Source organism: Trypanosoma cruzi, genomic scaffold (assembly GCF_000209065.1).
Source record: "Trypanosoma cruzi strain CL Brener 1047053516899 genomic scaffold, whole genome shotgun sequence".
NCBI classification, from domain to species: Eukaryota; Euglenozoa; class Kinetoplastea; order Trypanosomatida; family Trypanosomatidae; genus Trypanosoma; species Trypanosoma cruzi.
Genome location: NW_001849489.1, coordinates 83,175 through 107,118, shown reverse-complemented (window position 1 = coordinate 107,118; position 23,944 = coordinate 83,175). Strand labels below are relative to the sequence as shown.

Sequence of the window (23,944 nt, the reverse complement as noted above, 5' to 3'; positions counted from 1 at the left end):
TTTCATTAGTGTCTGTTTCGGGACGCCGCATGACGGAGCCAACAAATGGGATTCGTAGTTGTAGCGCAGGAATTTCCATCGCGGGGTGATCACTTTCCACAAGTTCCCACAAAAAATTATGTACCTCCTCCAAGAGCATCGAGGCGGAATGCATCGTGTGCAAGTAGCGTCGGTATACGGAGGGACTCAGGCTTGCCTTCAGTGCACGCAGGTTATCCCGATAACGTTTGATTTGCTCCTTCAGCAGCCGATCCACACGATGCGGGGCGAGTCTCTCAATCTCCTCCATCGCTAAGCAATTATACAACTCCACCAGCTGCCGACGGCGGGCCTCTCGCCACTCGTATGGCATTGCGGCACTGTGGTCCAGTACTGTATGCAGTGTTTCAACGGCCGCGATGTCAGGGCGTGCGCCCAGCGCAGTCAGCTCATCAAAAAGAAGAAAAACATCATCCACCTGAATCCGTTCGTAGCGGGCGGCGCGTGTAAGAAGAACATTCATTGTGTCCACATCCACCTTGACCCCGCGCTGCTTCATTTCCTTGTAGCATACCAACATTTCCGGAAACGACTGGCAGGCACGCAAGGCACCGTTGTATGCGTAGGCAAGATTGCGATAGGAGAACTGCAGCCAATCACGTGGGGTGCGAGGCTCGAGGCCGATGGACCACTTCTTTGCGGGCCAGTGACGACGGGCCGCAATCTCGGTGCTGTAGCTGTCAGACCAATTCGTGTTGAAGTGCGCCGGGTCCCACGCACTTCGCGGAATATTCGTCGCAAGGAGGCACGGCGCACGGCGCAGCATAATTTCACACACACACACACACACGGCAGTCCTTTCGTCACCTTTTTCAACAACGGCAGGCCCCGCTGCTACCGTGACCGCTTTTATTTATTTCCTTTTTTAATTTTTTCCTCCCTCTCCTTCTCGTGGATGAGACTGGGGCGGCAACACCACCCAAAAGTAAATGAGAGAAAAAAAAAAAGGGCAATGGGTGGTTTGCAGCCGCCGTGAAGTAATGCCATTCTCTACCTCCCTCTCTCTCTCACCCCTTCCCCAGACATCATTGGTAAGACATCGTTATACCCATATATACATATGTATATGTATGCATACATATACACATAGGTGCATGCATGTATAGCAATATATAAATATTCCTCATGCTCTCATTTCCCCCACCCTCTTCGCCTTCGCTGCAACCTGACTCTTCTTTTTATCAACTTCACGCTCCACTCCACTCTGCTCCCACACACACACACACACACACACACACACACACACACACACACACACACACACACACACACACACACACACACCGCGGGGTAAATTTCGCAGCAAACGCGGCACAAGGAGGTCAACAATCGGCCACGATTCAAATGGAAAATTAAATGGCAAAAAAAAAAGCAAACAAACAAACAAACAAAGAGAAATAAAAACACTTCCATTCCTTCGGTTCCCTGTCACTTCTATTTTCTCTGGTGCCGATTGCAATGACGTTTTAATCCACTGCACCACCACACCGTTATGCAAGCCCGGTGGTGGGGCGCAGATAACGTTTCGTCTCCTCCGGAATTGCCATGCGTGCCAACAGCAGCGACTCGTGCGCGGCACTTTGCTGCGTTGCGTTAACTAAATCCGACGATGAATCATCTTGCCGTTTCTGCAGGCTCACAAGGGAATAGAGCGCCTTTGCCGCCGGAGTGGAGTTCATGAGGTCGGTGAGGTAATGCAGTCGGCTGAGGGGTCCATCGTTCCAAGTCTCTGGCATTAACACCACCTCCACCGACCCATTTCCTGCGACGATGGTCAAGAGGCGTGATGCCACATGCAGTGAGACGGAGCGAATAGGGCCGCCGCCTCGTACATTGTAGTGGCCCAGCACCAACATGAGCTTGGGTATTACGACGTACAGCAAACCCCCACTGTCACACGCCGCAGCCACGAGCCCATATTTACTGAGAAACAGGCCTGTTACGGTGTGACGCGCAGTGAAGAGGAGTTCACACCTGGCGGTTGCAAACACAAAGGTATACACCTTTCTACCGCGAGCCACAAGCGCTAACTTCTCATCAGAAGCAATGGCGGTGGTTCGGGTAAATTGAGAACCGGGCAACTTAACTCGTGGCTCGACATCTTCAAATGTCACAGTACTCCGCACACGAAGCTCGTGTTCCATTCCCGGTGTTGTATGCACCAACAGCGACACCTGTGCACCGCCCAAGCCACCCAGCAGCCACGCACCATTGGATGGCTGCACAACGTGCCACTTAAATGTCCGCGAGGGGAAGACGCTTTTTTCCAACATTTCTGACTTCATAATAAGACCCTGCTGCTTCCATACATAAATCGCCCCCTCGGAACTGCACGTGACAAATCCCATGCCCGTTGTGACATTCACAAACCAACGCTCGGCTTCGCGGCCGCTCAGTGGAAGCCTAGAGACATTGGTTCCTCCAGAAGAAGGGTGAGTTCGATCCTCGTCCAAGTCTTCAGGGCAGTATATGACAGCCACCGCCACCACGGGTGCGTCATGGGCAACAAAACCAAATACAAAGCCGTACTCTGAAAAAACGTCAACGCGCCCATCACTCGATCCCACAACACCCCGAAGATACATCGTCCGATCTGAAACAGACGCCTTTGACGTTAAAGCTGTCGTGCCAAGATTGCTGGATGTGTGGTGAGCGACGGTCGGCGGCTTTGCCATCGCGGGAACACGGCACATGTATACCACCTCCAGAGGGATCATCGAGGCACATGTCGCCTTTTCTAAATTTACACCGTGCGGTTTACCCATGGAGAATCGACGAATTTCCTTCGGCCCCTCATGCCCGTCTGTCAAGTCAAAAAAGACTACACTGCGGTTTGCAAGAACGCAGACGATGGCATCTGCACGTTCCCCGTAGAGAGCAAAAAGGGGCGACCCCATAGCATCTTCGTCCGCCGCATGGTAGAGAATCGACCCAGATGCAAAACGGGTTTGTTCGTCCCCTTCTGAAGAAGTCTCCCGACGCGAGAACATTTCCTGCTGCTGCTGCCTCTGCCGCTGAAGGGGGCACAAAATTGTTATGAAGGATGCGAACACGACCTCTTCCTCCAGGGGGAGAAACAAAGAACTCCATGTCACCTCATTATCCATCTCCTACTCCCGCAATGCCTTTTTTTAAAAAAAAAATATTTCCTTCCTTTTGAAATTTGCCGCTTTTTTCCTTTTTTTTTTGTTGTTGTGGTCCTCAAAAGCTTTGCGCTTCTTTCCCCTTCCCCGCCTCCCCCTTGTCGTCGTTTCCTCTTCAAATTCCCCTCTTTTCCCCCTCCCCTACACAAATGCTCCGGAGTAAAATAATAATAATAATAATAAACAGCAGGAACGGCAATATATATATAACAATTGGACCGCTCGTTGCGAGGAGATGAATGGGGATGGAACAAACGAACACACACACACACACCCACCCACACGGTTCTCCTTGTCACTTCACTCCCAATCGTTTTCTCTCGGCATGCGTGTGAAACGTTCATTGCCGTGTTTTCCCTCTCATTGTTCTCATGAAGGATGAATAGCATTTAGAGCCTCCTCAAAATTTTCCCTGCGCAGCACTATCGACGGAGAGAAGGGCGTTGGTGCCCCTGTCCCCTTCAGCGGTGTTGGTGTCGTACGGGGTCCGCTTTGAAGGCCGTCATTCCTGCTAACAGAATCATTCTCCCGAGTGTCGGTATTATGTCGATGATGGAACGGGTATTTATTCCGGCTTTCATCAAGCGTTAAAACACTCGCCGCACAACTCTTTTTTGAGGGTGTCGTTACGAGATGCGCAAATGTCTTCTCTTGTTTTTCGGAGTGCACAATGGGGGTATTCGAGTGATGCACGGCACTCATTTTGTTCTGTTGCCGTAGACGCTGGAGTTGAATTTCCAGCGATCTCTCCCTCTTTATTGCCTCCATCAACGCAATTTCCTGCTGATGCCCCATACTTCGAGCCGTTTTTTCCTTCTCCCGCATACATCGATCAGCCGTCCGCAGCTTTTCCTGCAACTCCTGATACATTGCATGGGATCGCTCAATGGCTTGTCCCAACTGCCGTATATCCTCAAAGGAGCGCCGGAGTTCAATGCGCAGTTCCGTGTTTTCCTTCTCGAGGGTCGTCGCGCTCGACGTGTTTGCGGTGCGTCCATCCAAATTCGTCCTTCTCGTCAGCGGTGCTGACACGGCGGCTTTTTCCGGAGAGGTAAGAAATGCCTCCTCTCGATTGGCCTGCAAGGCGGCATCACGTTCATGTACGGCAAAGTCAAGTGATGCCTTCAACGCGCGATGCTCAATTTCCAGTAGAGCCGTCAACTCCGCCAGCCGCTGCTCCACCGGCGGTGCGGTGGTACTGTCCGCGGAGAGTGACTGCACCAGCGCCTGCACTTGGGGCTCGTCAACGCCCCCGCAGCGATGAAGAAACAGACGGGGTGCCGCCGCTGCGCCCTTAAGAACCGTCAACACAACTTCACTTGAGCTCAGCACACTGCTGAACAATTGCACCGCCGCAGCCTCAATATTCTGCAGTCGATTGCGCAGTTCATCCACGACGCCCACGCTGACCTGCAGCTGTCGTGACAAAATATCCTTCTCATTCCGCAGCAGGTCCATCTCCCGCTGAAGAAGGTTCATCGTCTTCCCACATTTGCCGCATGCAAGAGAGGAAAAATCGGCATGACTGGTGTTACCGGCGGTGTTCGTCGTCGTTATATCATTCCCCTCGGAGCACGGCAGCACCGAGGATGTGTCGCCCGTCTCAAGTGACACCGAGGGAATCCCATGTATTTTGGATTTTCCTCCCTCGCCGGGAAATGAACGGATGTCCTCGCCGTGCTGGCACGAAAATGCCTCTACGTCGTCAGCGTGACGATCGCCGCTCACCTCCCTCTTTTGCGGCTCTCTTTCCTGTAGCCGGTGCAGGGCGATCTGGAGGCTGTCTCTATTCCGCTTCAGATCCGTCTCCAGCTGCCGTACTCTTTCCTCTAATCTTTGCTTCTCCTCCCTGTAACGCGCGCGCTCGACATCCCACGCGGTCTTTATCAACGCACACTCATGTTCCGCATCGTGTTGGGCCAATTGCGCCTTCTCGCGCTCCATTTTTTCCATTCCAATCGCTCGACGCAGCACATAAAGTGGCGGCCCAGTGGGATCATCTTCCCTGGACTCCCCAACCTCCGCCATGGACGACGAAATCACATGCGTAGAGCTGAGGTTTTGGCGTTCTTTGCCACTGTTCCCCTGTTCTTGCTGTGGCGTGCTCTCCACGTGCTTCAGCAAGGTGCGCAGCAGCAGGGCCATGAACGAGTGCCGAACGGACTGTGGACCGCGTAAGACAATAAAATCATGGGCGTATTCTAACATGACGGCTGTGCCATCGTCCAAAACAAACCTGCCCGGCCCAAATGCGGCCCGCACGGCACGACGTAATGCCTCTGAGGGAAGCCTCACGCTATCAATTCTGCTTTCCGCTTGCCGAAAGGAGGGCTGGGAAGTAGGCAGTTCTTGTTGAACCTGCCGCAGTCGGTGCGCCCTGTCAAACTCGTTTGGTAATTGGGCTCGAGTCGTTTCGTTTTCCCTTCCCGGCATCCGACTTTGGTTCATGGTGATCCCTGCATCATCCGCTACACGGTTGCAGTTACCACCGGCCTTTGCCTCTCGCAGCCTGGCCAACTCATTCTGCAGAAAATAAGAAGCCTCGCTGTTGTTTCTGTCCTTCTGGCCACTGCCCGCCTCCATCCTCCCGCCCGACCACTGCGGCAACATACATACAAATATATATATATATATATATGTGCACGTAGAGAGAGCGATTGGGAAGAGCCCCTACAAAGAGGATTCGCCGAGTGACTAACCCGTAACAACCCAAATGAAGAAACATGAATAAAAGAACAGCTACGAATGGTCCTCGTTCCTTCTCAGAGTATAAACATTACACGCACACACATAAACACAAACAGAAGCAAATTGAAAAAAAAGATAATATTTCTCCTCCCTGTTCTCTCTCTCTTTTTTGCTTTCTTTTGCCTCCTTATTCCCCCCCCCCTCCCCCCGTTAGGCGGCCCGCCGTCACGTTCCTCACCCAAACCGGGTATGCACAAATGCTAATGCATGAAATGTGCCAACCCGGTATTAGTGCGTGGATGTCTGGTGGCACGAAAAGACAAAGGACAGGTCTCTCCCTCTCACCCATAGCGATGGGTCGTACAGAAGACAGCACACGGGAACAATCAAAGCGGGAAAAGAGGAGGAGTCAATAAAAACCACGCATGTGCTCAGATTAAAAAATAAAATGAATAAGTGTATTATTATTATTATTATTATTCTTATTAATGAAGAAATATCTCCACAACCATCCCCAAGGATCAACAGTTTGCATACACACATATTTTTTGACTTTTACAGGTTGGCTTCGCATGCTGCACCTGGAGTGACCTCACCACGGAGGTTGCGTGGCAACAGCTTCCTCACGGCAGCCGGCGAAAGGCCCTTCCCAAACAAGTACATCAGCTTCGTTTCCGCCGCCGCAGTTGTCATATGCAAATATATGAGATCTGGCGAGACGCCACGCAGCCGACAGATCTCCGATTTTGAGAGGCTCCCAAAGGGCTCTTGCACCGTCGCACACAAGACAATATCACGCGCCTTGGCCACACTCGCCAACTCACGTAGCACCAAAGAGGACTCGCTGTTCAACGCCCCAACACCACCAATTTCCAACAACACCGCATCCATCAATTTCTTCGGCCCTGGGCATGTGTTGGCGACGGCGGGATTTATTCGCCGGCCGTCCCCAGCGACACTATCAGCATCTTGGGTATTTTTCCTTTTCTTCTGGTTGTCGGGGTCCGCCTCGCTGTTGTCTTTTCCTTCGGTGCTGCTGGACGGCGATTCCTCTTGCACGGCGAGGGGCGTTGTTGTCGGGGTCCCTCCTGCGACCTCGTCCTCCAACAGCAGTTGCTTCATCACTTTCTTATCACACTCGGCGTGTAGCGCAAACACCACCACGCGGCCTCGCATGTTGGACTGCACCTTCAGTGGTCCACTCGGCTGCGGCAGCAGCAGTTGCTCGCGAAGGTGGAAGCCCGTCGACTCCACCATTCCCAGTACGGGGTAATTCGGGCTGCAGAAGGCCCCAAATGTATGGTGCAGCTTGCAGCAGCAGTTTCCACGCAGCAGACAGTCGTTGAAGAAGACACACACCTCCCGAATGCTGGGATTTGAGGCCAGCATGAGGCTGACCACAATATTGCGCCGGGCATCATTATACGGCTCAACCAGCGGCACCATGGAGCCTGTCAACAGGACGGGTTTGGCAAGATTCATTAGCAGGAAACTCAGCGCGCTGGCGGTGTAGTGCATCGTGTCCGTCCCGTGCAAAATCAAGAAGCCGTCATACGCATCGTAATTACGGGCCACATCCGTGGCAATACGCATGTAGTCACGACCATCCATGTCGCTACTGTCAAGCAGTTCGTCGTACTCTACAATGTCAAACGGGGCAATTTCCGGCCGTTGCTGCAGCTCCCCCATCCCCCGCACCACCTGCGTCAGGTATCCCTTGCACGGCTCCAGCACACCATTTGCCGTCCATGTCATACCAATAGTACCGCCAACATAAAGGACGAGCACACGTCGATCCTTACGCGGGAAGAGATCGTCCGTATAACGCCTACCACCGCTCTCATTGTAGGAAACAAATAAAATAGGGTTCCGGGACACCACGGCCTCTCCATTTGCCGACGCCGGCGGCAAGGTTTCCATTTCCCACCGCGAATACTCTCGGACAACAACAGAGAGAGAGAGAGGGAGAAAAACGGCAAGGTGCACCCAGGCAAAAAAGAAAAAAAAAAGATTCCCAAAATACCCACAACACAACACAACACAGAGGGCCATGAAAATTCGCCCAAGGCAATGACGGAGAGTCCCCGCAATTTATATATATACTCATTTTTTGTTGAGTGAATAAATATTTGAGAAAACAAAACACAAAAAACAAAACCATGCCACTTGTGTGTAAATCCTTCAAGAAAGGGGCTTCTGCGCCTAGTCAAACAGACCAAAGCCCATATCGTCGTCTTCCTCTTCCTCTTCCTTCTTCGCGGCGGCGGCGGCGGCGGGGGCGGCGGCGGCAGCAGCAGCAGGAGCAGCGGTGGCACCACCGGCAGCAGGAGCAACACCACCAAAGCTCACTTTGGAGAGCACGTCGTTGATGTCAACGTTCTTGAGGATGCTGGCAAACGCCGAGGCCATCCCTTTGCTGACGTCAACACCGGCGGCCTTTGTCACTTTCAACAGGCTGTCCATATCCGTCTTGCCGCTATCGGCAAGAATCAGGGCGGCGTAGGTGCAGGCAAGCTGCTGTTTGGAGGACATTTCCCTTGAGAGTAAATTAGCGGGGGGCGGCTGAGACTCACACTGTCGATACAGAAAAAAGAAAAAACATGAAGAAAAGTGAAAAAAAAAAAAATAATAGCGGCCACAAGAGTCAAGAGAAATAAAGTCAAAAAAGAACAAATGACCAATTAAACAACAACAACAACAATAAAAACTGACCAGTGCCTGACGACGGAATCACGGCCTCAACGCAGCCACGGAGGCATAAATAAGTGTGTGTATAAAAAAGTAACACCAGAATAAGACATGAAGAGTCACGTTGCGTTACACGCAGGAAGATGCCATCGGATCAGTGATCGCTCCTCCTTCTTCGCCGGTTAGAGCCCACGCGGGTGGCGGTGCCTCCAGCACCTCCGGTGCCTCACCGGCAGCGTAACGGAGAGTGTAGCGCCACGCATGCAAGAAAATACCGTGAGACGACAGATATCCCTTTGACTCTTCCTCCTCCTCCTCCTCGTCCTCCTCCTCTTCGTCCCTCAAGTCTGTTCGCAAAGGAATGGAAGGGGAATCGGCGGCGAGGCGAATGTACTTCTTGTCCCCGCGGATCGGGTGGCCCAATGAGGCCAAGTGAACACGCACTTGATGCGTACGGCCGGTAAGGAGAAGACACTCTACCACGGATTCATCACATGCGGCATCGTACGCAAGAAGGCGAATGAGTGTAATCGCCTGCTTCATACTTTCCTTCAGTCGTTGCATCTGAATTTTCGAGGTACTTTCCACCGGGTGCCTGCTGTCATTGTTCACCTCTCCATCGCTTGCTGCTGTTGCTTTTGCGCGCCCGCCACGAGTCAACTGCCGCATGCGTTCGTGTTTGGCTTCCAGGGCGGCGGCGTCGCCAAAAGGTGCGCCCCGCTTTCGCCCTGCTGCATGCCCCTTCACCATAGACGCGCTCTGCTGTTGCTCCTTCGCGTCCTTCTCCCATTTTTCCTTTTCATTCAACCAAGACTCTGTGAGCGCGGCATCGGGACACCAGTAGAGACTCTTGTGGTACGACAAACATCCAATTAAACGATCCACCCGCAGCCAACACGCGGGCCTGGCGCTAAGTTTTCCCAAGCTCTCATTCAGAGAAGATGAAGCGAAAAGCTTGCGGTCACCGTAGGTGCAGTGGTGTTGTGTCTCTGCCAACTTGTCAACACAAAAGCGGCCGTGTACACGTGCAATGTACTGCTTTGTGCATCCAGCCACTGGCATGAATGCGTCCTTGTCATCCGGGACACCCTTCTGCGCCATGAGCTCGGCTGTCATGCGGGCGCTGCGCGAGTCCAGACCGAAGAGCAAAACACCGCTTGTGGCAGCATCAAGACGATGCACCACAAAGACCTTCAGCCCGTGCGGAGTTTGCCGTGTCATCCGTGAGCGTAACTCCTCCCACGCGTCACGGGTCACATAACCGTCCCCAACCCAAACACGGACGAGTTCAAAATCGTACCGTTTGTGGCGGATCGCCATGCACTCCACGCCGTCCGCTGGTTGCGGCACATTCCTCCTCTTGTCCTCCTCCTTTTTTAGCGGGATGGCGCGGTAGCGGTGGGCATCGGTTCCCCCAAAGACGTCCTCCAAGATGGACGTCACAGAGTTCTTGCGGTAGCGACCGGAGGGATGTACCGGTAACCCGTGAGGTTTGCGAACAAAGAGCAGCCGGCGAGGTGGCGACCCGCAAGGGACGTGGTCGTAGCGCAGAATGTGCACCGGGTCACCGTCTGGCATGGGCGCCTCACGACGGAGCACATGATGTAAAATAACGTCCTTCTGCCGCAGCAAGAGGCGTGGTGACACGGCGCTAAGCAGCAGAGTCATGGTCTCCGCGTCTGAGCACGTTGCCATGCCCTCTACCGGCGACCCTCGTGTCGCATCGGCATTTTCATTGGGCCGGGGCAATGGGCGTAGATGGCGGAGTTCGTCGGCATATGCGTCGCCGGCGGCTCGGCATTCTTCTTCCCGCCCACGCAAGCAAAGAAGACCTTTGCGGAGCTCCTCCACATACGCGGGGATGGTGACGCGGGGGTCGCGACTAGCCCGCGGCGTTTCATTGCCTGCCGCGACTGGCGGGATGTATGCAAACTCCTTCGCGAACAAAGTCAAAAGAGGAAGCCCGAGCCAACGGCCTTTCACAGGGGCGCTGAATGTGAACTTGTACGGCGCCACAGCCAACACACGCACTGGAGCCGTTTCATGGAACCCCACATTATTATTATTATTATCATCATTGCTACTATTGTTGTTAGGCGCGTCGTAAACATGTGTGGCCCGCATTACGAGAGGGTAACGATCTCCAGGGGAATGCTCACCATCTTCTAGCGCTCGCATGCTTACATAACCACACACCCTCTTTCCCCTCCTTCTTCTTTTGTGTGTGTGTGTGTGCCACACGCTTTGCCTTACCGCTGCACCCAAAGCCAACAACAAAAAAAAACAAAGAAAAGAGGCAAAAAATTATGATGCGACGAAATGACACCCCAAGTCGAATGCAACATAAAATAAACACACAAGCGCGCATGCACGTCATCAACAAAGTGAGCAGCAGTAGAGGGTGAAGCAGAGCACTCAACCCCTCGCTTCAAACAACAACAAGAAAAGTAAGAAGAACAATACACAAATCAAAAATGAAAACAACAACAACAACAAATCTGCACAACATCCGGTAGGAAAAATAAAAACAAGATGCGATTTGTAGCGTGTCCATTCACGGACGTGGGGTTTGAAGAAAGAATCAAGTCGGTCCTCACCCTCATCTCCACGTGGTGTCACTTTCTCTTGAGCGCCAACGCCTCACCGGCAGCACTCTGCAGCAGCTTCCCTATGTGTCGCCGCATCAGCAGCACCGCCACTTCGGTAAGAATGAAAAGGACCCCCAGCGTACCCAGCGCCAAGACGAGGTCCACATTTAACTCGCAGCGCAGACTCGTTGGATTGTAGTGGTATGGAAGAAAATTGCTGCAATCCGTCGATGTGCCACAACGGTTGAGACTCACAAAGCGCACTTCGCCACTTTTACATTCCTTCGATGCGGCACATGCACTTTTCTCCTTCGGTAATTCATTTATTTTCGGGATGGGGCCATTCGAGTTAAATTTCGATGCCCGCATGGACATCAACGGCAGACCCGACGCAGGCGATTGGACATCAGAATTGCGGGAAAGGGAAAGAATAAGGTCCCGCAGGAACAGCGCCCCAATCACAACTTTTGGTACTTGCAGGAGGTCCGCCTCTTTCTCCAGTGCGGCGCTTATGGACCCCGATGAGTCCAGGCGCAAATATCCCTCCTCATCAATCATTTGGTTAAAATCTACAAAAAGAGAAGAGCTCTCAAAGTTTTGTAAAGATGTGCCGCCGCACACATCGACCACAATTTTTAGCGCCGGCAGTGAACCCCGGAGCTCCGTGGGGATTTTGCATACGAGCTGTTCTCTCGGCCCCACCGTGGATGCCTTTGCTTCCCCGTGCTTCTCAAATGAACAGGCCCCAACGTCCTGCAGTGACATGTCGGAGTTCTTGGCACTGCCAATCCATCCAGGTATGCTCCTGAGCACCTCGCGGGGAAGAAGAATGCCTTCAACAGCCCTTCTCGTACTTATCTCGGCCCTCAGAAGCCCCATGATACTGCGGCCGCTAATCTCGCTAATAATGTTGGAAATACGCGCCTCACAAAAGTACAGTTCCACGGGAAATGAAAGCCCCACATCACTCGGTGACAAAAACGCCTGGTACACGTACCGAATGGTGCAATCAAACCTCTCCGTTGAAAGGGTGATGTGGGACAGAGCGTAGAATTGCTTTATAATTCTCCTGGGGACGTCAAGAACAAACGCCGAGTGCCTCGACCCACAGCAGGGTGAAGCCACTTGCAGTCCCAATACAGCCGGTGTGTCAACATCCCCGTCATGTTCTTCCTTCCAACCCCCCACGGCACAACTTTTCATGCAGTCATTAAGTGAAATCCCCAAAATAAGGGATTCATTGAAATCGGGGACGATACCGGGCGGAGCGCGGGTGTCAACGTAAAGAAGGCGACGCACCAGACGTCCTGCACCGGAGGCACAGTAAACCTCTTCTACAAGCCCTTTCTCACTCTTGTTGGAAACACACCGCACATGCTCTGGTGAGACCAATGCATCATTCACCACGGACAGCTTGTACACGGCATGTACTTTGGTTTCCTCTCCGAAACCCATCACCGTCTGTGCGAGGGGAGCACACAGCATCAGAATGAGCGCAACACTTGACTTCAGCGCCCCTGACACCTCTCCATTCTCCTTCGCCCGTCCTACATGTGTACTTATAAGACTAACCAATATGAATAAATACATTTATCATTTCTCTCCTTCTCTTTCTCTCTCTCTCTCTCTTCCTTTCTGTCTGTCTGTGAAGCCCTTCTTCACCTCCGGACTTGTGGGCCACCGCAAACGAGGAAAAAGAGAGAAAACGAATAATAAAAAAAAAGGCATCAAAACGAAACACTTCTGCATGAAAAGGTGCGTGTGCCCGGTTTATTGCATGTGCACAAGATTCAGAAATAAATGCATTCGGTTGCCAAAAATTTTTTTTTTTCCCGTCGCTGTATATATGCGTGTGTCTGGCGGTGTTGGGAACCAAACAGAGACGCACACACACAGACACACAGACAGACAGACAGACAGACACAGTCGTACAGTGAGGAAGAAAGGAATGGTTGAGTGAGTGGCGTACAACAATAAAATCGCTGAGTGTAGGCTCAAACAAACTGACAGAACGTTAACAAAAGACACAACGACGGACGATATTAAAAAAAACAAACAAACAAACAAACGAGAGGGAGAGAGGGAGAGAGAGAGAGAAAAGAGACAGTGACATCAACAATTATTTTCTCCCCCTCCCTCCTCCCCAGACACGCCCAACAAACAAACAGGGGGAAAAAACGGTAACACACACACACACACAGAGAGAGAGAGAGAAATAAAATTGTCTTTATATATAAAATTCTACTGCTCCACTATTGCCGTACAAAAGACAACAATGCCAACAACAACAACAACAACGTCCCTCCAACATTGAATCCGTCTCTTCATGCATTTGATTCGGTGCTCTCTTGGCAATCCATAGGCGAGGTCGGACCAGGCGTCGTGCCCCTCTCTTCCTCCCCCTCCTCCACCTTCACAACATCTTGCAGGGAAAGACGTCGTACCGTCGCTTTGGCCACCTCCAACTCACGTGACAGCAATGCCAATTCCCCCTTTTGCGCCTGCAGCTGTTCATCCTTCCTCGCCAACTCCTCCTTGAGCTGCACAATTGTGGCCTCCAGCAGCGGCACCACCTTCAGCTGCGACACGGCCTTGGCACTTCGCACAGAGGCATCCCGCACCTTCGCCTCCTCCCTTTTTCGTCCTTCCTCTTCTTCTTCTTCACCCCCATGACGTTTTCGCTGGGTCGCGACTGCCTTCGTGTTAACAAGAAGATCCCCACACGCGACGCCCGCACAATTTCCATCCGTGCGCGGCTTCGCCCCCTCCTCCTTCACCTCGTCGTCGTCATGCAGTGGAACGACATTAACGAGCGGCTTGCGAAGTGACGGAATGACAGCGACCTTCTTGGCAAATTCAAATTCCTTCGGCACTGTAATTGAGTTTGTCCACGTCCCCGCCTTCTTGCCTTTCACTCGCCTCTCGGCCTCCACACGCAACTGACGTGCTTCTTCCATTCGCTCCAAGTGGGCCGCCACACTCGGGTCCTCGCAAAAACTTGAAATGGCGTGGGTGGAGCTCGACCGACGCGTCAAACTCCTCGAACCCGCCACATTCGGCTGAAATGAACACTCACCGAGAACATCGCGCTGAGACTCCTCCTGCAGCCGCTGGAGAGACCGTTCCCGACTCTCAAGCCACAACTGTGACTTGGCGTACATGGCCTCGGGCTTCGTCACGTAGTAACGACCAACGGCCTTCAGTTGGGAATCAAAAAACCGTTCTTCCTCAGCAAGCCAATCATGAAGTTTTCTGTTGCGGTTATTATTGTTGTTCTTATTGTCGCTACTGAGCATCAAAACTGGACCGCTGGATGCCCGACGCGGCGCAGCCTCAAGGGCCCTCCCAGAAAAGGAAGCCGCCTGAGCCTTCAACTTCTCAGGCGTGACATCCGCAGACCCCATGAGAGTTTTCGGCTCGCGCAGAAGTTTCTTACTGGGTTCACTTTTCACGCGACCTTTTTTGTCTCGCCCGGGCTTGAGGGAATTAATGTCCGGCTGCGGCGAGACATCAAAGCACGCCTCACTCCCTGGCCACGCAGGCAGCGGCGAAAAGGTGTTGTCCCCCACCGCATGAAACCTGGTGACGGTTTTCAGTATGCCGCTGCTGTTGATTCCATCGGGGCTCTTGGGTGGATTTGTGCTACCTGCCGGACTGGTGTGCAGAAACTTGCGGTGCTCGTCAAGACGGGCCCGATGACGGGTAATGACGTCGTCCACGTCCATCATTTACACAATTCGCTAAAAAAAAGAAAAAGAATAACAAAGTACCCAACGGAGTTTTGTCAACTTCCGTGACCCTTAAAACCATCTTTTAACGCCAATCAAAAAAAGAGGCAGTTATTGTGTGTGTGTGCATGCATGCATGCGTCATCACAGGGGCAATGGACACAGTGTGCAGATGATGGTTTCTGGGCGGGTGTAAGAAGGGAGAGGGTGGCTCCCCACACAATTCCACAAGAACAACAGGGCGATGATACAACAACAAAAACACAAATGCTCCCCAGTAAGTACACTGGGCGACAACTCACCTCTCCCGAGTGCGCCCCAACTTCCTCCCTCCCCGCACGAAAATCAACGCACACAGTCAAACACACCATGAACCAAACAAAAAAAAAAAATGGTGGGCTTTCGCATTTCAGGCGTCAGTCATTATCAAAACTCACACGAGAGGCGCCGCAGCCCGCACGCATGACAAAATATCAATAAAGAAAAATACGATTCGTCACTTAACAACGTCCATTCCTTCTCTGTGTGTCGTTGTCCAAATTGGGCACGATCGAACATTTCGTCCTCCTCTTGCATGGGAACGATGCGCAGCACCCCCCCCCCCCCCCCCCCAAAAAAAAAAAAGACACCTCCATTTAAAGAATTATTTTTTCCTTGCCCAAAGCAGCAGGTTTTATGCTTGATCCCTTAAAAATTATTGTAAATATAAAGATATATGTTGTTTCACTGCACGCTACGCACCGGTGCGGTTGTCATTGTCATCGTCTCCTCTTCACATCGCTAAAAAATTCAGAGTCGGTTGCAATCAAACCTTCCCATTTCTCTCCACCTTTCTTTTGTACGTTTCCTTTCCTCGCCTCCCTGTTGTTTTTGTGGTGGGTGTTTGTAGGGAGGGAGGCGGTGCTCAAAATGGCAGCAGAAATCAGGCAGCATACACACGCATGAACTGCAGACATGTCATGAAAAGAACTGGCAGCAGCAAAATAACGGCAAGGAGGAAACGTCGTCGCTGCTGCCAGCAAGAGAAATAGAGAGAGAGAGAGAGAGACATATCCACAGCAATTAATTGTGTGTGTGTGTGTGTGTATGCGCACTCAATAAGTAAAGGCAGCCAAGGGAAAATTTTACACATTTACCGACGAGAAGGATATTCGAAAAGGGAGAAGAACAGACAACAAAAAACAGACGTCGCGATTCAAAACAAAAACAAAAACAAAACACAACAAATGATCCACCCGAGCCGCAATCGTTCACACCAGACACACAGAGAGAGAAATGACTAAAAGCGACAGTCTAAAAAAAAAAGAAAAGAAAACAGCCGGATTACATACACAGAGCAAAACAACAAAAACAAAAACAACAACAAAAAAAACAAAAAAGAAAGAGGAAACGCTCTCAGAAAGGACAAACGTAGCTGCTCAATCGTATCAGCATCGGTCTCTCGCTGTGCGGTGCGGGCGAAGGCAGTACGCCGTCCGGGTGTCTTGATGGGTCAAGTTGGCCATCGTCCTCGTCCCTCTTGTTATTCACATCGCGAAAGCCGTTGCTGTTGTTGAGGCATTTATCCCGCTCTTCATTGTCGGTGCTGTAGTAACACAAAAAATCAACAACGTGGCTCTCCCTCGCCGCCAGGCATTCTTCAATGATGGCATCCGTGTGGGTTGCTCCTGGCACCAAAATGTACTTTATATCCACGGGTGGTGCCAGACAGATGCCCATAGTTTGACCACCATTTGTGTATTGCTCGGCCAATCGTGCACGTTGGGCGTTCCGCATGAAAAAGGCGAGATTTGCCGACTCTGAAAACGGGGCACTGCAGTCCGCATCTCCGTGAATAAAGTACATGCGCTGCGGGAGAAAATCAAAGATGTTTTCTGGCAGCACTTCCCCTGTGTCACCGCAGCGACGCTCATCAAAGTAAGAGTTCAGCGAGTACCGGGGCAGATTGGAGCGGCCACCGGCGATCTGGTAGAGCACATTGCGATAAAGCCCTCGTCGATCAAAATGTTTCACCAGACCGCGAATATTATAAATGCCACTCAGTCCAATGTATTGACGAATGGAAACCCGAGGGTTGTATCGGGGTACATTGTACGCCATGTCGCTTGGTGCTGTCCCACCAGACGCAGCACGCGCGCTCAATTGCGCCTGGGAAAGAATTGACATCATCGTGAGATGAGCGCCGGCTGACTGCCCAATGACTGTGATGTCCTCGGGATCCCCACCGTAGCGCCCAGCGTTATTTATCACCCATCCAATGGCGTCTGACACATCAAGTATCATTCCCTCCATGTCTGTCTGTGGGAAGTTACGGTAGTCCGGGCAGAACACAACATACCCACGTGCTGCAAGAAGCGGAGCCAAAAGAAAGTTCCAGAGGTAAAACCCAACAATCCATGCACCGCCATTAAAAGAAATCACAACAGGGAATTTTTTGTGCTGAAGTCTTGATCGTGGCGAGATCTTTTTCTCCTGTTCCATCATGCGAAACAGGGAGTCAAGGGGAATCGGCAAGTAAATGTCAAGTGCAGCGCGATTATGAAGATTGTTCCTGTCCTCTTCGTCCTCCTCGTCTTCTGAATCTCCCGTTGAATTCGGCTCCTGGGCCGCGTCCGACGCCCAGTCAGGATTTTTATGCTCCCCCGCTGGAACGCCGTTACTTGCCGCATGTTCCCCAGCAGAAGCAGTGGCGTAGTAACTTTGAATAAAAGCCACGGTGTCGCTGAAGGAGCCGATTTTCATCACCTTTTCGTCGTCCAACACCTCTGTTGTTCGCGTGGGGGAAGAAAGCCGCCGCGGCAGCCCCATCATCAACCGACCATCGGCGGGGTTTAGCTTCGTTGCCAGCAGTTCAACCGCATCCATATCAGGGCCAGAGCGCTGCTCAGCGGGGTCCTCTGAGACCTCACGCCCGTTTTCCTTGCGCCTCACCGGGGGGATACTTTTGACCTGCTGGAGGAATATCTGCAGGTTGCGCTGCCGTGTCCGTTTGGAGGAGCGGTACGAGACACGGCGAATGATATTTGGCGACATGATGTACGCACAAATGTGTGGGATGAAGTACCACAGGATGAGCAGCGCAAAGACGAGTAAACGAATGGCCATTGAAATCCATTTGAAGCCCAGGCCCATTGCTGCGAGCAGCTGCGCTGAGACGCTGATGGTCCAAAGGACCTGCCGAACTAAATACTGGAGCATTTACACTTCTTTGAGTACTTCTCTCTCTCTCTCTCTCTCTCTCTTTTCCTTTCTCTCAATGTATATATGTATGGTTGGCTTCGTACACGAGTCACACAGGAGGGTCTTTTTGAATTTACGCCTTCTTCTTCTTCTTCTTCCCAAATGGTACCGCCAGCCGGAGGAGCAAAACCAAAAATAAGTAAATAAATAAAAAAAATAAATCTAGTGGAATAATAAAAAAAAAAATATAATAAAATGCAGAAGACAAACTCGGTAAAATGACGTGTTATACCCCTCAGTTGTGGCAGTGAAAATGACGGAGAGAGCGAGTGAGTGAAAGTGGAGAGAAAAACAAATTGAAGAGGGGGCAGCGTCACCGAAAAACCAAACAAACAAACAAACAAACCAAAAAAACGGGATGGGCCGCACGTGTATGAATCACCATCTACCAGCAAATAAATAAACATAACGGGAAAAGAGAGTGAGCTCTTAAAGGCATCGTAATAACGCCGCTTGAAAAAAAAAAGAATTCAAGCGGTCCATTTTCTCTCATTTGTGCTAGAGAGCAATTGCTTGATCCCATAGGTGCAGGAAATAAAGCCCCTGCACGGCAGTCGCAGCGAGAGGGGGCATACTCCAACTGGTGCCGGCCTGCGTCCCTGCAGTCACCTTCGCTGTCATGGGCAACGTGCTAATGTCTCTTGTGGTGGTGCTTGTTGTTGTTGTCATGGTTGAAGTTGTCGCCGTGCACTTCTTCACTGAAGCCGAGATTCCTGCTGGCACACCCTCTTCCCGCAAAGAAACAACACTTTTGGTCTCCGTCACAACCGTGTCCAGGAGGCATCCATTCAGGCGTGGCGATGGTAGTGGTGGGAGCGCCTCAAAGGGTTCACCACACGCGGTGCAGCTGTTCGGCTCACCTGTCACAATTTCTCGCGCGACACAGACCCCGCAGGATGTACAGAAGAACGCCGTGACCGGATTCAGCACGTGTGTGATGACACACTCCGCCTCGTCCGGCTCATACAACACGGAGCAGCGACCGCTACTGCCGTGAATCACCGGAAAAGAGGAAAAACTTTCACTCCCGGCTTTCTTTTTATTCACTTCAACGCTGGCCGTTGGCTGCTTCACCACAGCCTGACGGATTTGCCTGGCGATGGCACTGGCACTACTTTCGGCGACGGCCGTACCTTCCGTGGAGAGTGGCGGCCTGTTGCGACGACGTGTGCTGTTGCCCCGGTTAGGAGAGAAAGGCAGCGCCTGCCGCATGCGATTCACTGCTCCTCTGCTGCTTGTGCCACTCAAACCCACAGGAGGAGGAGAAGGGCCCTCTTCCGCCGGACGTCCTGCCATGGGCATCGGCGCCAGCGGATCCTCCTTCCAAGTGTACTCGTGCAATTGAGTGCACAACTTCTTGTCGGAACTAATTGTCTGCATTGTTGTTGTTGTTGTCATCGTCTTCGCTGCGGAGGTGCGTCCGGAGTGCATGACGTCGCTCCTCGCGGACTCCTTACTTTCGTCCGCAGTCCTTGACACAGGAACAAGTGTCTGTGGACTGACCGGCATCCACGTACTCCGCAGCCGCACAGGAGCTCCACGATCGTCCCACTCGATGACTTCACTGCCGCCCACATCTAATGCATTTCCCCCACGATTCTTCTCATCCGCATTGGCACACTCGGCCACATCGGCAAGAAGGATGGGATAAAGCTTGCGCTCGGCCTGCGATACACGTTGGGTGACATCGACGACCATGGCGCTCTCCTCATCATGCAATTTTGCATCACCACCACTGCTGCTCTCTCTCTCATCGCAGTCGGCGGTAGAAACGCGGCCGTTCTTCGTTTTCTCTACCCTCCTCGGTGCTGTCGTGTAATCCCCATCGTACCACGCCGGAAGGCCTTTGGCTCCGCCCATCCCACTGCTCTTGTCATTCCCACCACAACCAACCAAACTGGATGTCGAAAAACCCCCTGAAGCCATGGAAGGATCACCAACGCGCCCAACGGAGGGGGAAGAAGACATTTCCTGTTCTATACCCAATTGTTGTTGTTGTTGTTGTCGACGCTCCTCATTCTGCCGATGAACATCTTCGCGAATCAAAGAACGTTTCACCTCCTCACGTGTTGCGCGTGTCTCCTTGAGAGCCCCCTGACGTAGCGACTCCAACACCATGTCAAGCCTACGCAATGCATCTCGTCCCTTGCTGTACATGACACACGGACCAGCAACGCAAATTCCGGCGAAGAAGGGATAAACACAATTACGACTTTCTACTGCCCCTTTTTTTTTTCTTTTCCTTTTTTTTCTTTTTTTTTCTTCTGTATATGAATGATATTTCCCTCTGTTTATGCGCAATTAAATATATATATGAATAGACACGTATCTCCCTATCCCCCTATACGCAATGTATGTGTGTATGTATGGATGCACACGGAGAGTGTGCTATGACCCAGATCAACAGCGGACAGGATCAATGAATGACCGGCTTCTGCGCTACCCATCAAACGACAACGGACGGGCTCCCACATGTGTCGCCGTCGTTATCATCAAAATGCACAAGGATGAAAATCAAATCCGTGTGTTTGATGAGAAAGGGGGAGTAAAAGGGTGAGAGAAGGCAAATAATAAAAAAAAAAAAAGAGGGAGAGAGAGAAAGAGAGAGATGTGCAACAAAGTGAAGCGATATGACGGCCGTCATCCCACAAGTACAGGGCTCATTCGCCAGGAAACAAAAATTGCACCTGCAGCCTTCTTCTTCTTTCTTTTATCTTCCCCTCACTCCTCGTTGTGATGCCGTCACTTCTCTTCGGGTTCTTTCTCCCTCCCTGTTTCAAAAAAAAATTCTCCCTCCACTTCTCGCCACGGTCCACCTCTACAGACGCCGGCAGGGAGGCAGGCCATCGTCCTAATGGTTTCCCTCTCCAGTGCCACTTGGACCGCCGTTCCTGGCGACAGCAGCACCCGCCACTCCTGTGGATTCCTCGCGTGTCGCCTTTCCCCTCTCCGCCTCTTCCCAAAGACGTTTTTTGTACTGACTCACGCGGCGTTGCACTCTCTTTGTTGGCGGGACAATTTTATGAAGTGGCTTGCGTCGCGATGTTTGTTCGACCGGGCTCGGGATCTCCTCCGATGGCGATAGGCGGTCAATCAGCCCACTGCGCGCAAAAAACATGTACCCGCTGTATGGCAGGTTGCTCTTCTGCGACCACCATTTCATTGGCCTCGCACTCGGGGCGTTGTCAAAGACATAGTGATCAACGCCCTGATGGAGGTTGTACTCAAACAACATGATCGGGGCCCCGCGAACAAAGGGCGAGCCGACCGTCGCACCCGTCGGATACACGCCGTGCTGCTGCTCCGGCTGCGCCTCGCTCCCAAATACGGCCGGTTTGGACATCTGCAGTTTAAATGGCAAGTCCGCCTCCAGCGGCACATACGGCGGTGGTGTGCGCGTGGCCCAACTCAAAGGCACTAATTTCTCCAGCACATCATCGTCGTCTTTCCCCTCACTTTCACCGCTTCTGTCGTCACACCCGTCCATGTTACTTCGCAGCGGCCTCACAAGCCGGCAGCGCAGGGCAGATGCATGCGCGAGTTGTTGCACCGCATCGAGTGCTGTCATTGCGGGGGCCTCAAATTCACCCAAATAAAGTCGGTCCTGCTGTGCCACCTGCGAGGAAGCAATGATGCCAACAGCTTCCGAGCCGCCAGTGCCATTACCAAAGAATCGCATATGCGGCGCGAGCAGAGAAACCTCACACTCACGCTCTTTGCCCACCTCATGTGGTGCGAGGAGATCATACGTGAAGGCACCGAGTTGACTTTGCAGGGCACCGATACGGCGTGAACGCTGCCAGAGCATCGGTTTCCGCTGAAACCACGTGCCGTATCCCTCCACCTGTGAGACGGCGATGACACCACGCGGAATGTCTAATTTCTGAAAGTTAAAGATGCACCGTGTGTGTCCGGGCGGCCCCTCTTCGATCTCGAGAACGTCCATGGCGTCAAGCGGACCGAAATGCACAATTTCCGTGCGTAGCCGTTCTCCTCGAATACCAAACGAGCACGTCACAAATGACTGCTCTATAATTCCCTTTGGTCGAAGGATGCTGTGCTGGGCATGATGTAAAAGGTAGACAGCGTGGCCCTTTTGCACGATGTGTCGTAGAGAAAAGTTCACGTGCCTTGACATGCACTCCAACGTGAGAAGTTTGTTGTGGTCGATCACGACACGACTGCCACCATCATTTTTATCATCCAACAATGAAGACGAGGAACCGCTTGACGTCGGTGGCACATTGGGTGGTGTGGAGGAAGCGGCAGCCTCAGACATCTCATTTGTACTGTCCCTCACAGGGTGTTTTCGTGGCCGCAATCTCACCCGCGGCAAGAGCAATGGTGCCCACTGCGGGTCGTCAAACTTGTACGTTGCCACGTACGTGTTTATCCTATTTATGTTTTTGCTCCGTCGAAGAGACGCCACACAAAGCTCGTCCGGATCACGCACCCAGCGGCGTGGGTTCACGATGGCTTTCCCATCGCTTTGAGGGCAATGAAACTCCTTCGTCACGTCCCGCAGCCTCACGTGAAGACTCGTTGTCACGCGCTTTGATGTTGTCGATGATGACGGGGCACTCTTTTCGCCATCTGTTGCGTCAGTGCCCGCACGCAGCAGCGGGACTGTGGCTTGTGGCTGAGCAAACGCCATGGGATACGTCAAGAGCTGAATGCGGGCAGAGCTTGGCCGGCGCGGCTGCAGAAAAAGCGGCAGTTGACGCTTCATCATGCAATTTTCTTTTCCCCCTTTTCCCTCCTGCTGCTGAGAGCCCCTTCCCCCCTTAAATAAATCGGAAAAACAGTGAAAAAAAAAAAAAAGAGAAAATAACAAAAAGTTAAGCGGAATGAGAGGCTCCATGGCGGACAGACCGCACCACACACGCCACTCCAGGGAGGCCCATAATACAAGAAGAAGGGCAACAAGACCGCACGGCAACTAGGGAAGAGAGAACAGAACACACTCCCACTGCCGCACGCACACCGGCGAAAAAAAAAAAACAACAACAACAAACAAACGGCGAATGGCGGAATGGCGTCAGCGCGAAAACTAAAGATTATGACCAAAAATGCACCCGCGGCAATTGAAGAAATAAATAGGGAAAAAGACGATATCATCCAAACAGACGGCGTTCCACTGCAACTGCCTTAAAACAACGTTGCGTGATGGGATTCACGAATAAACACCAACTGTGCCCAACGATGCCGTTGCTGCCGATGGTGGTGGGGACACGACGTGAAAGCCGCCATTCTTCCGCTTCTCTTCTTTCCCCCTCCCCTCCCCTCCACCTTTTTTTTTTTTTTTTGTGCAATCACGTGCCAGGGGCACGCATGACGACGATGGCAGGAGCGATGGACTCCAGAAACATCCTCAACGCAACAATCATGTGGCAAGAAAAGAAATTAGAAAAAAAGAAAAGAAAAAAAAAAGAAAGGAAATAAATCGTCACATATTCCCACAAACAGAAACACAAACCACACGCATTCATGCAGTGTTTCAGGCACCATCGACACACCCACACGTAATGTAAAATAAATAAATAAATAAATAAATAAATAAATAAATATATATATATATATATCCGTAAATGCATGCATGCCGACACACAGAACATCTTTTCCTTTTCCTTTTCCTTTTTTTTTTTTTTCTTTTCTTCTTCTAATTTCCCTTTTGTTTTGTCTCTTCAAGAATAATGCATCCCCCATCTCGCCCGTACTATCCCCCTCATTCTTCCGTTTCCCGCATTCACTTCACATCCTTTTACGGAAAGTCAAGAGAAACACGTGTTTTTGTTGATGGTGGTGGTGGTGGTGGTGGTGGTGGGAGTGA

General features: G+C 51.8%; 11 protein-coding genes across 11 annotated transcripts, besides 37 other annotated features; all 11 read right to left on the bottom strand.

Annotated features, from left to right (window-relative positions):
- On the bottom strand, positions 1 to 805 carry Tc00.1047053510823.109 (hypothetical protein, conserved; the record flags this gene model as incomplete). The annotated part of the gene is made up of 1 exon (XM_805857.1): positions 1 to 805. A coding segment is annotated over one exon (805 nt), but the record flags the coding sequence as incomplete, so codon positions are not given.
- Positions 1 to 1,761: a sequence feature (heterozygous, non-Esmeraldo-like haplotype).
- Positions 1,089 to 1,159: a microsatellite.
- Positions 1,251 to 1,323: a microsatellite.
- Positions 1,400 to 1,431: a microsatellite.
- Positions 1,530 to 3,146, bottom strand: Tc00.1047053510823.100 (hypothetical protein, conserved; the record flags this gene model as incomplete). Its single annotated transcript, XM_805856.1, has 1 exon — positions 1,530 to 3,146. The coding sequence occupies one exon, from the start codon at positions 3,144 to 3,146 to the stop codon at positions 1,530 to 1,532; it is 1,617 nt and encodes a 538-aa protein (XP_810949.1).
- Positions 1,762 to 2,145: a sequence feature (areas merged during assembly that could not be assigned to a particular haplotype. This can correspond to areas where the two haplotypes were merged or to regions with more than two copies in the genome that were merged during assembly.).
- Positions 2,146 to 6,678: a sequence feature (heterozygous, non-Esmeraldo-like haplotype).
- Positions 3,166 to 3,187: a sequence feature (AT_rich).
- Positions 3,346 to 3,365: a microsatellite.
- On the bottom strand, positions 3,552 to 5,792 carry Tc00.1047053510823.90 (uncharacterized protein; the record flags this gene model as incomplete). The annotated part of the gene is made up of 1 exon (XM_805855.1): positions 3,552 to 5,792. The coding sequence occupies one exon, from the start codon at positions 5,790 to 5,792 to the stop codon at positions 3,552 to 3,554; it is 2,241 nt and encodes a 746-aa protein (XP_810948.1).
- Positions 5,791 to 5,820: a microsatellite.
- Positions 6,330 to 6,358: a microsatellite.
- Positions 6,426 to 7,922, bottom strand: Tc00.1047053510823.80 (cytoplasmic l-asparaginase i-like protein, putative; the record flags this gene model as incomplete). Its single annotated transcript, XM_805854.1, has 1 exon — positions 6,426 to 7,922. One exon carries the CDS (start codon positions 7,920 to 7,922, stop codon positions 6,426 to 6,428), a length of 1,497 nt encoding a protein of 498 aa, XP_810947.1.
- Positions 6,679 to 6,907: a sequence feature (haploid, Esmeraldo-like haplotype).
- Positions 6,908 to 7,082: a sequence feature (heterozygous, Esmeraldo-like haplotype).
- Positions 7,083 to 14,485: a sequence feature (haploid, Esmeraldo-like haplotype).
- Tc00.1047053510823.70 (60S acidic ribosomal protein, putative) lies at positions 8,073 to 8,402 on the bottom strand (the record flags this gene model as incomplete). The annotated part of the gene is made up of 1 exon (XM_805853.1): positions 8,073 to 8,402. The coding sequence occupies one exon, from the start codon at positions 8,400 to 8,402 to the stop codon at positions 8,073 to 8,075; it is 330 nt and encodes a 109-aa protein (XP_810946.1).
- Positions 8,128 to 8,183: a microsatellite.
- Positions 8,455 to 8,499: a sequence feature (T-rich).
- Positions 8,688 to 10,736, bottom strand: Tc00.1047053510823.60 (hypothetical protein, conserved; the record flags this gene model as incomplete). Its single annotated transcript, XM_805852.1, has 1 exon — positions 8,688 to 10,736. One exon carries the CDS (start codon positions 10,734 to 10,736, stop codon positions 8,688 to 8,690), a length of 2,049 nt encoding a protein of 682 aa, XP_810945.1.
- Positions 8,859 to 8,898: a microsatellite.
- Positions 10,614 to 10,653: a microsatellite.
- Positions 10,990 to 11,054: a microsatellite.
- Positions 11,174 to 12,736, bottom strand: Tc00.1047053510823.50 (hypothetical protein, conserved; the record flags this gene model as incomplete). Its single annotated transcript, XM_805851.1, has 1 exon — positions 11,174 to 12,736. One exon carries the CDS (start codon positions 12,734 to 12,736, stop codon positions 11,174 to 11,176), a length of 1,563 nt encoding a protein of 520 aa, XP_810944.1.
- Positions 12,745 to 12,791: a sequence feature (GA-rich).
- Positions 13,035 to 13,069: a microsatellite.
- Positions 13,192 to 13,215: a microsatellite.
- Positions 13,216 to 13,250: a microsatellite.
- Positions 13,416 to 13,444: a microsatellite.
- Positions 13,471 to 14,874, bottom strand: Tc00.1047053510823.40 (hypothetical protein, conserved; the record flags this gene model as incomplete). Its single annotated transcript, XM_805850.1, has 1 exon — positions 13,471 to 14,874. The coding sequence occupies one exon, from the start codon at positions 14,872 to 14,874 to the stop codon at positions 13,471 to 13,473; it is 1,404 nt and encodes a 467-aa protein (XP_810943.1).
- Positions 14,486 to 20,635: a sequence feature (heterozygous, non-Esmeraldo-like haplotype).
- Positions 15,896 to 15,922: a microsatellite.
- Positions 16,072 to 16,092: a microsatellite.
- Positions 16,218 to 16,252: a sequence feature (T-rich).
- Positions 16,270 to 18,072, bottom strand: Tc00.1047053510823.30 (hypothetical protein, conserved; the record flags this gene model as incomplete). The annotated part of the gene is made up of 1 exon (XM_805849.1): positions 16,270 to 18,072. The coding sequence occupies one exon, from the start codon at positions 18,070 to 18,072 to the stop codon at positions 16,270 to 16,272; it is 1,803 nt and encodes a 600-aa protein (XP_810942.1).
- Positions 18,092 to 18,129: a microsatellite.
- Positions 18,248 to 18,309: a microsatellite.
- Positions 18,440 to 18,460: a microsatellite.
- Positions 18,613 to 20,271, bottom strand: Tc00.1047053510823.20 (hypothetical protein, conserved; the record flags this gene model as incomplete). The annotated part of the gene is made up of 1 exon (XM_805848.1): positions 18,613 to 20,271. The coding sequence occupies one exon, from the start codon at positions 20,269 to 20,271 to the stop codon at positions 18,613 to 18,615; it is 1,659 nt and encodes a 552-aa protein (XP_810941.1).
- Positions 20,342 to 20,378: a microsatellite.
- Positions 20,636 to 23,944: a sequence feature (haploid, Esmeraldo-like haplotype).
- Positions 20,699 to 20,723: a microsatellite.
- On the bottom strand, positions 20,966 to 22,975 carry Tc00.1047053510823.10 (hypothetical protein, conserved; the record flags this gene model as incomplete). The annotated part of the gene is made up of 1 exon (XM_805847.1): positions 20,966 to 22,975. One exon carries the CDS (start codon positions 22,973 to 22,975, stop codon positions 20,966 to 20,968), a length of 2,010 nt encoding a protein of 669 aa, XP_810940.1.
- Positions 23,507 to 23,557: a sequence feature (T-rich).
- Positions 23,645 to 23,693: a microsatellite.
- Positions 23,731 to 23,773: a sequence feature (A-rich).
- Positions 23,909 to 23,938: a microsatellite.